We start from the raw sequence: 13,630 nt of genomic DNA, 5'->3' as shown, positions 1-13,630 counted from the left end.
ATCTTTACCAGTAGTTACCTACACTTGGTGACAAAATATTAATAGGCATTAGTGTTTGGTGTTCCAGTACTATCCTCCACTGAAGGATCACAAAGGCACAGTCCAAGCCTTAATTGTGATGTGTTTGTAGCAGTGGTGGTACCAGGATTAAGTGATACAGGGTCTGTAGGGAGAGTTGTTAGATTCCTTGATGTAGTTGGATTAAACGTACAAGTTTTCATACCTGCAGGCTTGCAAAAGGTATTTTTCTTTGTCTGTCTTGCTTCTGTGTTAGTCAAAAGAAAGATAAACATTTTCAAAAGTGTGTCACTTTATGAAACTCACATGATGTAGGAAATATGTTGTTTAACAAATCAGTTAACCAACACAAATGGAAGTTGCCCGAGAACACCTATCAAGTGTCAGGTTTTCCAAAGTTTCTGCTTTTTTCGATGCTTAATTTTGGAAGCCTCCTTTGGAAATTTATTTCATTTATGTTGTCTTCATACATACAATTTCATTGCAAGTGAGGAGAATTGAAAACTGAGTCACATTTCAACTCTGCTATCCCTAAAATAAATCCATGGTAAATTTTCTGATTTCTTTTTACTTCTTTTGAATACGGCATTTTCCCCTTGCTTTGCCTGTGTCACTCTAAGAATTGTAGAGAATGAACATATTTGATCTCACCAATCATGTTTTGACATGTATTTATTTGCTCAGGTTCATCAGCTTGGCTGTGAAGTTGTAGTCCTATTGCTAGAACTGAATCCTGACCAGATTAATCTCTTCAACTGGGCTATAGATCGATGTTATACTGGATCATACCAGCTTGCCTCTGGATGTTTCAAAGCCATTGCAACTGTGTGTGGGAGCAGGTATTAAATTAATCTATTAATCTACACTTTCAAATGTAAAGAAAAATGCAGGTTCAGATTGTGTTGTAAAGAATTGTTAGTCACACTCTTACGTTATATCCTCTCAAACTATTCTTGGGGACCGTATCACTTTATTTCCATGATTCTGAAAACAAAGTGATGTGCAGTGTAGAAGGTGCTCTTACTATATGTATATTTGAAATCTGTGGCATTTTTATGCTATTTTGCTCAGGAAGGTGCACACAACACTTTAATTTGAACATAGGTCATAAATATAGCTTCAAAAGATTTGGCGTGTTTTTTCATTTACTTTATAAAAGGAAAAATTTTTTAAATGTTATTAGCTTGAAAGTAATTATTTTGTTCTTTTTCTAACTGGCTTTCATTTGATTTGATTACCTGTTCCTTTTCTGTAGACTGGTGTCATTACTGCCACTAATGCTAAGCAAGCACAAGCTACATGAAGATACAAATATTGCTTTCGTGTCAGGCCTTCAGAAAATTTTCTTTTTTTTTCTTTTGTATCTTTTGAAGACAAAAGTTACAGAGAAATTTAATGGTAGTCTAAAAAAAGAAGATAATTTGCACCTAACTAAAATCTGAAAACTTTAGTCTTGACAGAAAATAATTTTGCAAGACGTGTGATCATCATAGTTCAGTAGAGAGATACTTGGGATATAGCAAATCAAAACAAGTATTTTAGAGTTTATCTGTAAGAACATTTTGTTCATACAGGAACAACTAGACTATAGACTGCATTATACTGAGATTTTAAAACTATGAATGGAATTTTGTGTTAACATATTCAGTTATTTTAAGAGGTTTTTTTGTTTAATGAATACATAAACATGTCAGGTTATCAGCCAGTCTTTTTTCCTCGGACTCTGCTATCTATGCCACTGTGTCCTAAAAATTAATCTTTCACATACCTACAGTAAAAATTGAGAGTGTGATCTGCATAATTTACTTTGAAGGGAAGGTCTGATTTCTATCAAGTTGGGAATTTTTATTAATATTTGAAAGCTCTTAACAGTTTTTCCTCAGTTGTCTATCAACACATATAGAATGGCCACTGCTTAAACTACTTGCAAAATAAGCAGTATTGTATCTCATTGTTGATGTCTGGCTTTCTACAAAGAAGCCATTTCCCTCAACTTCTTTTTTATTATTATTTCTTAAACTTAGTGGAAGGCCAAAGAGACAGGTGTAGAGTGTTCATTGCAGCTAGTATTTGGAATTTCCAAGAATGTCCCATGCCACACATGTATTTACTGTATTTTTTAACACTAAAATATCCAACTAGGCATTCTGCAGGCATCCAGGAGCACAGTAGCTCACATCTAGGATGAGAAATTAACAGTTCACAATTGAATCAGGAGCACTTACAAATCATCATAAAAAAGCGGAAACTTATTCAGTGAAAATCCAAATATTATGACATGGGTATGGCTTTTCTAGCAATATTCTCATTAGTTAACACTTTAATATGTTTACTCTTACAATTAATGTTGCCTTTATGGATAGTGGACTTTTTGAAGCAGTTCCTTCTGTTCACTCTTTGAAAACAACTTTGATAGAACTGTCTAACATCTGGGAATGTTCATGTCAGAGATAGTGCCTTTTCTCCAAAGGGACTGTTTTAATTGCAGCTTGGCTTAAGAAGTACTTTATCCCCAGCAATTTTTGTGCTTCCCATCTTCTCTCATGGGTGTTGGCCTGTCCTACAGACCGTTTATGTTATAAATTAAAATGAATTGACAGTTATAGACACAGGTATTGCATTTCTCACTGTGGGTAACTCAGTGCATTTCTAAGCATTAGTCTAAGGTAATTATAAATAATCCCTTCTTTCTTCCCATTCACCAGATGGTCCTTTGATCAAGCAGCATGTATTCATAAAAGCTCCCTTTCCCATATTCTGGTGGTAGAACAGAGAAAAAAAAGATGACATTCTCCTTAGAAGATATTACAGAGTAAATCAGAGTGAATATAATCTGCATTCCACACCAACATTCACAAAAATGTACTGTTTATTCTTCTAGGAACTATCCTTTTGATATAGTGACGCTTTTAAACTTGGTGCTCTTCAAGGCATCTGACACCAACAGAGAGATTTATGAAATTTCCATGCAACTTATGCAGGCATGTATCCGCTACTTTTTTTTAAAACAACCAAATGCATGTGTCCTCCTATCTTTGAGGGGGTTTTGTGAACTTATAAAGTACTGTTTATTTGCTTTTCGGTTTTGTTTTGAAAATAAACAATTAGTTTTGTCTTGGCTATAAATACTTAAGGGAATATTTGTATAAAAATTAATGGAAAAATATTAGTTATGGTGTTTTTCAAATTTGGAGATTATACTCCAAAGCATACAGATCATTCTCTGATATCTAAACTTGAAACGCTGACATTTCTGGAATTAATGAATTTTTACCATCTCATTACATTATTTTCTTTTCTTTCATAGATCCTTGAATCAAAGCTTTTTGTTTATTCAAAAAAGGTAGCTGAGCAAAGACCGGGCAGTATCTTGTATGGTACACATGGTCCATTGCCACCTCTTTACAGTGTCTCACTTGCCCTTCTCTCATATGAACTAGCAAGGATGTATCCTGAGCTTACCCTTCCACTTTTTTCAGGTACCTATATCTATTTGCCTTATTATCTACTTTACATTTTTGTACAAATGGCAGATTACTAAGACATTTCCACTTACAAATTTAGCTTGACCTGGTTTTGTTCTGGTTAGGTCAAATCAGATTTAGGAATGCAATATATATTTCCTAGAGGTACTTAAATGAAGTACAGAATAGCTATTTAAAAACCTTGGTTGGGGATTCTGTGCCATTTGTGTCATCCTAGGGTAACTTTGAAATTATAAGGGCACTGGATAAGTTAAAGTGACATTGGCAAACTCTACTAGAACGGGTTCTTGCATTAAGCATAGTAATTTTTCTTCTATATACATTTATATAGATGATATTTGCAAGGATAGAATTCTTCATTTTATATAAACATGACTTTAACTTTGGGAAGATTGATTGCAGGTGTCCAGTTTTACCAGTGATTCAAACCACTCTGAATGAGTGATCTCTACCTTCTGTTATTTGCCACATCTGCAAGTCATTAATATCGTTTTACTTTTATCAGAAATACATTTTGTCAGAGTTACTGAGAAAAATTTTAAAGAATCAGACCTGCAGGAGCACCATGCAGAATATGGTCACTCTGAGACCATTCCTGGGAACAATTATGTTCTGAGACCTATCTGTCTGGTTTAATCCATCTAATGTGTTGCTCTAGTTTTTAAATAACAGAATGCAATGTCTGTAATTGTGGGAATTCTTACTGGCTCTTAAAAACTGTTTCTTTTTACTCAGTCTGTAGGGGCTGGAGGAAGGGTAGGGGAACAATACATCATCCATTTCTTAGTGCCCAAGATAACGTGAGTTATAAATAACTGGGGTAGGGAAATTCTGATGGCTCATTTATCTTAAAAAAAGCAAATGTTGTTCATTATTACTGTTACCATCTACTCGTGTTGCTGTAGTGGCTATGTTTAAAAGAACCGGGATACACACTCCAGATCACAGCCCCTTTCTATACATCTAGAATTATAAGGAGAAAGAATAGTGTATGTCTTGAACATTTTTAAAAACCAGGCAGTGAGGAAAGAAAGGAAATGTTAACTGTACTGATTTTACAGAAGAATTCTGGTAATGTGGTTCACCTTGGCAGGAAGCCTGTCAGTGTATTTTTTATCCCAGATTTTCCAAATCCCTTTCCCTTACAGTGCCAGGTTTGGGGTTTTTTTATAAACTAAATAAAGTGCTGTATACAGCACTCCTGGACTGGCAGCCGACTATGAATTTTATAGGCCTCCCCACAGGAAGTAAGACTCCTAATATATGCAAGGGGTTTTTGTAAACTCAGTATAATAAGTGCCTTCAGATTTAAACTATAGCTTAGAAACATGGAGGCTGATGGGGCACTTGTAATTCTGCAGAACCCTTTTGTATTTTTATTGTAATTCTCCAAAATCTCTTGAAATTCTGGAATAACAGCCAATACCTGAATTATCCTTTTTTCTCTTTACTGACGTCCATTTCATTTAATACACAATACGGCACAGTAATAAGGGTTGAATTTCTGTTTCTGAGCCCAGATTATGTTAGTTATTTTAGACAGAAGACCTGACCAATTGCTTGCTCTTACTGACCATTAAATTAATGTTTCTCTTCAGGAAGCTCAAGTGCATGCTTTTGTATGCTCGTGGTTTGCAAGGTAGAAAACATCAGGTGGTCTAAAACACATCAGAAATCTGATTTAAACCATGTATTTATGGTTTCCTTCATAAACTAACATGTTGTCCTTTTCAACTTATACTATTTTAGAGGTAAGCCAGCGATTTCCAACAACACATCCAAATGGAAGGCAGATCATGCTTACCTATCTGCTACCATGGCTTCATAATATTGAACTTGTAGACAACAGACTGCTCCTCCCCGGTTCAAGCCCTACCACTCCAGAAGATGAACTGAAGGACAAGGATGGGGAAATAACAGTCACAAGTGGACTAAAAGGCAATGGCTGGGGCTCTCCTGAGGCCACCTCACTGGTTCTTAATAATCTCATGTATATGACAGCCAAGGTAAAAAAGCGAAACAAACAAAAAAACCAACCCATAAAACAATTTCTGAAATATTCAAACTTATGTTTCTTAAGCAAAAGGTACTTAGTTTTCTTTCCTCTGATACCAGAAATTTTGCACTGGAACAGTCTGTACTAACCAGACACAACCTTCTTTTTAAAGAAGTTCCTTCACTTTTTCTTTTAAGGACAATGCTAAAACTGTTCTCTTTCAAAACATGAACAAAGAAAAGTGTTTTACCCTTTTTAAAAGAAAACTAATAGTGAGAGCATTGAGGATTAGTTATAGAGGAACTGAGTTCTGTTCCGTCCTGTATCACCTACTGGGTTAATGTCTAAGGCAGCAGATCAGTTTGTTTGGGGGTGAGAATGAGCACCTGGAATTTGTTGTACTGAAGCTCTTGCACATTGTAGGAGACAAATATTCTTTGAGAGAGAGAAAAGGAAAAAATGAGTATAAATTTCTGAGGTGCTAGTTAAAGCATTCTTTTGTAAAAGGGAAGGTATTTTACATCTCAGATCCTGATAAAGGATCAGGGATTCATTTTTTTCCAATTACATGCCTAAGTAGCTGGTGGAGAAGGTACTGGGAATCCATCTTTTCCTTCTCTGAGTTGCAGGCTGCCACACTGGCATGCCATGCCTGCTCTGGCACTGCTTTTGCCATGCTCAGTATATATGTCTAAACTGCTAAATACATAAACCTCAGGAAGTAATGCCTGGTACCTGTGTCATATGGGACAGAGTGGTTCACATTTCCTACCCCGCTCAGGGTTAATCCTGTCTTGAGCAGAATGTCTGTATCCATGCTACATAGCAGTTGATTATGGATCTTGCCTCTTGTTGAGGCCCTATATTTTGTGTGCGTTTTGTCTGAAGTAATGTGGGGGCTGTGCTTCAGCCCACCAGAACTTTTTTTTGATATTTTTGCGTATACAGAGCATGACACTGGCTCATGAATTATCTGATGGTACAGAGTCTCTAGGATATCGTTAGAGGGTTGAAAACAGATGTGATGCACTCTCACCTTTACTGCCTATCAGCAACAGTCCTTGGAGCAAGTTGCTTCCAAAACCCATATTAAATAATTTTCGGTAGAATAGCATGACCTGGAGATTGCCACTCCTCTCCTAGCAGAATGTCAGCCTGTGCGGTGGTTAAAACAGTCTTCTCAAAATGGGAGCCAAAGATTTTACATAGGAAACAGAATGGCTTTCAATTCTGGCCTCCCCCATCCTGGATGCATGCACCAACCATTTAAATGACTGGACAAAAGGGAGTCATTCCTATAACTGTGCTGATGGTTTCCAATGTGAAGTCAAAGGGCTAGCTAATGCATAATTCTGCTAGGATTTACTCGGGAGAGTGGTGCCAAATTGTTCACTACTGTGAAGGCTGAAGCACTTAGGTGCAGCCAGGCAGAAACAGAACGTCAGTTGCTTGAACAACTGTAAAGATGAAATCCAATAAACTGCTTGATTTTAGGATTACCTTTTGAATTTACATTCCCGATTCCTTTTTTTATTATTATTATTTAAGTCCTTCTGTGGATCTGAACCTAAATATTTTTATATTGAATTTATGCTCTGAAGTCTGTCAGATAGCTTTTGAAAATACTGTTTTGTCACTTTTTATAGCATTTTACTGTTGGTTTTGCATGAGAAAATGCTCTAAAGGAGCATGCCTTAGTTTGGAGTCTGCGTATTTCAAGAAATGTATGTCTATGATCCTTTGCAGTATGGAGATGAAATTCCTGGACCAGAGATGGAAAATGTCTGGAATGCTTTGGCCAACAATGAAAAATGGAGTAACAACCTTAGGATAACACTGCAGTTTCTCATTAGTTTGTGTGGTGTTAGCAGTGATACCATCCTTTTACCTTATGTAAGTGTTTGCACTTTATTTTCTTTACTATTGGTTACACAGGGTTTAATGAAGAAAACAGCTATCACCTGCAAAAAACAAATTTCTGTTACAAAAATAAGAAGTACCAACATATTCCCTAGCACACTGTACAAAATGAAATGACAGGAATGAATGAGCCAAGAAACTGAAATTCAAGAAAGGAATTAAGTAGTGGGAATCTCAGTCTCCACCAGTGGAGCACACCTCATTTCAAGCAAGAGGCAGGCTCCTTTCAAGCAAAGGGAAACTTTGCATATCTGTATAAGGGGCCAGTAACAGGGACTGGCCATAAGTTGCCAGAATGAACAAGGAAAAATATTAGAAATATTTTTTCATGTCAGAATTGCATAAAAACATGCAATTTATGTATATATGTAAAATTTTACTAAAAATGGCTGTTCAGAGGTTAAATAACTTGCATGAAGAATGAAGAGGAGTAAATATGCTTCATGCCTACAATTTTTTTCAATAATCAATAGTTTACAAAGCTGTTAGTTAAATTTTGAAAGCCCTTTAAACAATGGATGTTTTATCATGAATGGAACATAACATGCTATGATCTTATTGTTTGTTGTAAAGATTTAGGTGTTTCTTCAGAAAAGCGTATAGTTTTAAGGAAGTGCTACGTTCTCCTCTCCTTTAGCAGACTAAGGCTGGCTGTAGGACCTCTCAAGAGACATGAGACAGCTATCCTTTACAAGCTCCTTACCATATCAGCTTTTGCCTTTGCATGGCTGTCATGAATTATACAACTGTTCCTGCAATGTGCAAGTCAAACTCTGCAGGATATTGTTATGATTCAAGTTAAAATAAAATCAGGGCTGTCTGAGAAAAGCAAGATAGTCCCATTCCCATGTTCCGTATTGCTCAGTTGCTGGGTGAAACAGAATCTAAATTTAGTAAATTTTCCAGCACAATTAGAGTATGCTGGGGTTTTAGTTAGTCTCTTTCTATTGATTTCCCTGAAATAAATTTGGAATTATTACTAATGTGTCTAAACTTATCTAAAAAGCCTCATAATCATACTTGATTTACAGTTGCTGAAATAATAATTTGCTTAATGTTTTTGTCATGACTGCTATGCATAATAGAATAAAGGAAATATAGAAGACTGTAAAAATTTTCAAGATCTTGTTATTGTACTATAGATACCCTGTTGGTTTCCTTTTATTTGTAGGGTTTACAGTTCTATATTCTCAAATCAGTGTATATATATGCAAAGTCAGTGTTGCCTGGCTAATCAAAAGAGGAAAGATTTGAAAGTGGAGTTGATGTAAGAACAAGCTCAAGGCTTATATGAGAAGAAGACAAAGGGGATGATCCCAAATAGCTTGAGGGTAATGGAGATCTTTCCATCAGTTGTGACAGAGGCTCTCCATTCAGTGTTGACTGTGCTTTGAGCAGGAGGTTAAATGAGAGACCTGCCAGATTCTTCCCAAGCTGACTGATCCTACAGTCTATGACAGACTTGGGATCAGGCCCAAAGGTGGCCTCCATCAGGAGGAGCTATGTTGACAGAGAAGTAGAAATCACAGAGATAAGAGACAAAATGGGGCTGGTTGTGTTTCTGACAGTTACAAAAGGTAGAGGGGCAGTTTTCTGAGAGGAAGGAGTAGTTGTGTGCTGAGTATATGTCTCGCTCCTAAATTGGATTGGAAATGCCTGGTAACCCTGTCCCCCCTTGCCCAGGAACCCCTCACATCCCCCCATCCAGATACTTGCCAACCCAGAGCTTTCAACACATCTTTTTTCCAAAATTGTTGCCATCCCACAGCTCTGAGCAGCCTACTTCAACCCCCCTTCCTACCCATAGCACTTCTTTCTTCAAATTCTTTCCAAACCCCCTTGCCTCCAGCCTTGGCTCCCAGAGTCCTGTCCTCTTCCAAGACAATACAGTCCTCTTACTCCACAAAAAGAACAGTCTGTTTGGGCATCTCCAGCTTCATCTGCTCAGCATCTCCTATTTTGCCTGTGGGACTTTTCTGCTCTCTCTCCCAGGCTTCCAGTGGCTTGTAACAAGACAATCAGATCTTCATTGGTGGCGGCAGCTGGCAAGGTTCCTGTGTTTTGTAATGTTGAGTTAAAAGTCTGATTCTCTGATTTTGCAAGAACTGAACAAGTTTTGAAGTTCTGTAGGAAGCCTGACTGTGTTTATCAGTCACCCATTAACTGATAGCTTTGTCTGGAGTAGGAAAATGCACTGGGCTTATCACATGCATTGGATCCGTGTTTTGATGATGCCCTGGAGTTTACAGATAAGAAACCATACCTTACCCTGATAACTACACAAACATGTTCCTTCCATTATCATGTAGATAGCACATACACATTAGCAAATAAAGATAATTTGAACAGTTTTTCAGCACTGTTCCAGCTCACCTGGGCTCAAAAGACCACACAGTTCCAAGATTTTTTACCCATCTTCTTTTGGAGCCCTCTGTGCCCCAAGGCAGTCACCAGCTGCTTCATGCCTTCAGCCATCTGTTCTGCCTGTGTGGGTCCAAGCCAAAAGCACGCCTGACTTACATTCCTTTTATTGGCTTTTTTCAATCAGCTAAATTCATTGCTTTGTCTCTTATGCTGCCTTTAAGCATTTTTTTCCCAGTGCCCCAGTGCAAATTGCTGAGCTGTCCTTTCTTTCACATAGGTACTGAAAGATTTCTTAGAAAATTTACAGTTCAGAAAACGCTTCAGCAAAGACTTAGTTGTAGGGAACATGACCCTTTCTGGGATGAAAGAAGCTCTAAGAGGCACTGTGAGCCCAACTGGAAACGAGTCTTGGAAAGGAAGTGGATTTGTATCTGGAAAGTCCCTGGGAAATTTTTAGCACAGTATAGTGAAAGAAACTTCGAATATGTGCATCTTCTCTACTTTAAGCAAAAGAAAAGGAGAGAAAAAATGAGGGAAGGGGAAGCAGTCAAGAAGCTATTTTAATGGAAGTATTTAAGAGTATAAGAACAGCAATACTTGGTGAGGCCACCAGGCAGTTTAGTCCAGTGAATTAGCTCCACTATAGGCATCTGTTTAGGGACATCTTTAAAAACAAGAAGTCAGACACAGAGGGATGCTTCCCCAGGTGGTCTCCCAGCTCCATCAGTTTATGAATCAAATGTTTTTAAGTCAGAGAAAGTCTCTGCTTTTAGTAGCCAACAGGTTTTTTGGTTTTTTCTCAAGAATTCAGTTTGATTTGATCTCAGTATTTCACAGTCCTTATTGCTGCGGTGCATATAATAAGGTTTGAGGTCTTGTTAAAAGATTTATAGAAATTCTCAGAATTTCTATAAAGGATACTCTCAGATTTTTGAAGTCAGGATGCATGAAGTTTGTATACATAATTGCTCTGCCTTTCTTCCACATGCTATTACTTTGATTACAGCTACTCAGAGCCTGGCTTATTTTTTGTGGCTACAGCTGCTTTTTTACATCAACTGTATCTGGAAATATAGGCATGAAGTTTTGGGTGGATCTCACCTTCTAGATGAGAAGTTTGCTCCATTCAAGACAGTAAGATTCATCTTCAATGGAAATCACATACTCCAACTGTAAAAACCTGAGTGTGATTCAGAGTTAATGCTGATATCATTAAATGATAGGTACAAAATTAGGTGGGTTGTCTATATGTGTATGTTATATAGTTATATACCTAAACAGCTCATTTGTGGATGGTAAGCAAAAACTTGGGGTAATTAGATCACAGATTCACTCTGCTGAGGAAATGATCTTGATATCAAAGTGGGCAGTTTTATTTCTGTATGAACAAGATGGATGCAGCTGTGTGGTTGTGGTGTCTGCCCAGGAGTAACATTTGCATTCTGGATCTTTTCAATACTGCAGTGTAACATGTATTGATTTCTTTGGAAATTCACTTTGGACAGAGTTTAATAACTGTTATTTTCTTCTCTAGATAAAAAAGGTTGCAATATATCTATGTCGCAATAACACTATTCAGACAATGGAAGAGCTCCTTTTTGAGCTGCAGCAAACCGACCCAGTAAACCCAATAGTCCAGCACTGCGATAATCCTCCATTTTACCGTTTTGCTGCCAGTAACAAAGTGTCAGCTGCAGCTTCTGGTATGACATAAATGTACTTTTCAGTTATGCTCTCCTGCTCCTTTGAGTCTTCATCTCTTAGAAAAAACAGTATCTTACTTTTGCACCCATTCAGATCTGCGTATATATAAAGTGCAAGTTTCAGGGCATTGTTGCATATGTAAATTACAGTTCCTTTTGATTCCTAATGTTGTATATGCTTTGTAAACTTATGCTTAATTCTCAAAACTATTTTAATAGGATATTACCGATGTTTGGTGCTGTTGAGAACTCATATGAGGTGGTTCTTCTACCACTAGTTTCTCAGAACAAGAAGTCATCGTCAATGCTGTGGTCACAGCAGATACACTAAAACAGCAGAGTTGCCTGAAAACTGAGAGCCTCAAGTGTGTGGCAATTCTGTTTTCAAAGGCCTAATGCTATTTCCAAGCTGCAGTAGTCAAAGATACTGAAGAGACACCAACCTCAAACTTTACCTTGTCAATGTTTTGCCAAATTCTTGTAAAACAATAGATTAGGTCACCTGAGAATAAGCCTAGTTTAAGGAGTGGAAGAACATCATTATGTTAATCTACCCCCCAAAGCATGTAAACTTTACACCATTCAGCCATGCAAGCAGTTCCTGGTTTGCAGAGGCAACAGTGTTCATTCATATGGGCAAGTACTTGCAGGATGATCACTTTGACTACTGTGGCTGCTAAAAAAATTTAAGTTATGGGCTTTTACTGCTTTGCAAATACTGTCTGCTGCATGTAACAGGTGTTCTTATTGACATGTCATATACAGGAACCACCTCTAGCAGTAACACTGTTGTAGCTGGCCAAGACAGTTTTCCTGATGCAGAGGAGAACAGAATGGTGAAAGAGACTGATGAAAGGTTTGTGGTTTGGTTTTTTTTTTTTTCTACAAATTGTATATGTTTTCCTAGAGGATGAGATGTTTGGCAAAGTTCTGCATTGTTTTATGAGGAACTCTGATGCTGAGACTGATCCTAAGTGTTTTTATCCCGGTAAGACCATTTTAAAATGAGCATATGTAATAGTTTAAAAAAAGGCCATTCACATGATTCTTACTGGTGTTTAATAGTACATTGCAGAGGAACATCTGTTAAACCTACATTGAATGAATTGTGCTAAGTAGATTGTGATTTTGTAGGAATTATCCACAAAGGAGAAAGAAAATCGACAGTATTTACAAAATAATGACTACTAAAATCTTTATGAAAAATCAGGTTTGATCACACCTTTTGATTCCATGGACAGTGAGTAAAATTTAGTATGCAGATTTGTATCCATGAGTGCAAGGACACCTCCTTTGTCTGGATAAAATATCTTACAGAGGAAAGCTATGCAAAATATTTTGCTTAGAAATTATATATTCAATTTAGTCTTTTGCTACGTGTGGTACATACTGACAAATGATGAATGAATAAATGCAAAGCTTAAGGGCCATCAGATCCTCAAGCACAGACAGATATGTATAGCTTCTCTCACTGAAACCCTCTTTTTTTTGTAAGAGAACTTTGACTTCTAATAACATTAATTAGTAAGAGTATTAGTATTACCTTAGTCTGTTGTCCCTGGTAGTCATTAGTATCACGTCAGTAATCCAACCCACCTTCCATTGGTCCAGGGCTTAGAGGTACAGAAACAATTATGTAGGCAAACTTTGCTGTACTTCAGAACCTTTTGAATTGTTTGCCTTCTACATGTTATAAACATGAGTAGCATTGTCAGGTTAGTTATGTCTGTCTGCTAATTTAAATGTAAGTAAAAAGTGGAACTTATCTTAGTACTAAGTAAGGTTTAAAAGTGATAGTAGAGAGGACTTGACTCTAAATGATGGTTTTCAGCATATGCACTAGAAATGTACTTAAAAGGAAGATAAAACCATTTTTCCTCTGGATTGTTTTTTTATTCTTGACATAAATGTTTATGGCTATGTAGTTTTAAGTTAGATTTTTGTTTAGTTGATTTGCAGATAAGTTGAGCAAACTTCATTTCTTACTATACTTTAAATCTGACTGTGTTTTCAGGCTTTCTTGTCTAACATAAATTTTAAATGTGACTCCAAAAAGGTTTTTGGCATTCAGATCTGCCAGAGACTGTATGATAAAAATGAGAGGAAGATTACGAAGTTCTGATGTTGGTATTCTGATTCCTGCT

At 37.0% G+C, this 13,630-nt stretch overlaps 1 protein-coding gene across 1 annotated transcript in view; it reads left to right on the top strand.

Annotated features, from left to right (window-relative positions):
* Positions 1–13,630, top strand: part of FRY (FRY microtubule binding protein) — a 178,946-nt gene that overhangs the window by 103,853 nt on the left and 61,463 nt on the right. Inside the window, exons 29-35 of the mRNA XM_009644896.2 lie at positions 703–857; positions 2,900–2,999; positions 3,326–3,497; positions 5,253–5,509; positions 7,246–7,392; positions 11,318–11,486; positions 12,252–12,342. Of these exons, the coding sequence (XP_009643191.1) occupies positions 703–857; positions 2,900–2,999; positions 3,326–3,497; positions 5,253–5,509; positions 7,246–7,392; positions 11,318–11,486; positions 12,252–12,342 (1,091 nt within the window). The remainder of the gene's footprint in view (positions 1–702; positions 858–2,899; positions 3,000–3,325; positions 3,498–5,252; positions 5,510–7,245; positions 7,393–11,317; positions 11,487–12,251; positions 12,343–13,630) is intronic.

Source organism: Egretta garzetta, unplaced genomic scaffold (assembly GCF_000687185.1).
Source record: "Egretta garzetta isolate BGI_Z169 unplaced genomic scaffold, ASM68718v1 scaffold40, whole genome shotgun sequence".
Lineage (NCBI taxonomy): Eukaryota > Metazoa > Chordata > Aves > Pelecaniformes > Ardeidae > Egretta > Egretta garzetta.
Note: the sequence above shows the minus strand (reverse complement) of the source record. Positions and strands in the feature narration are given on the sequence as shown.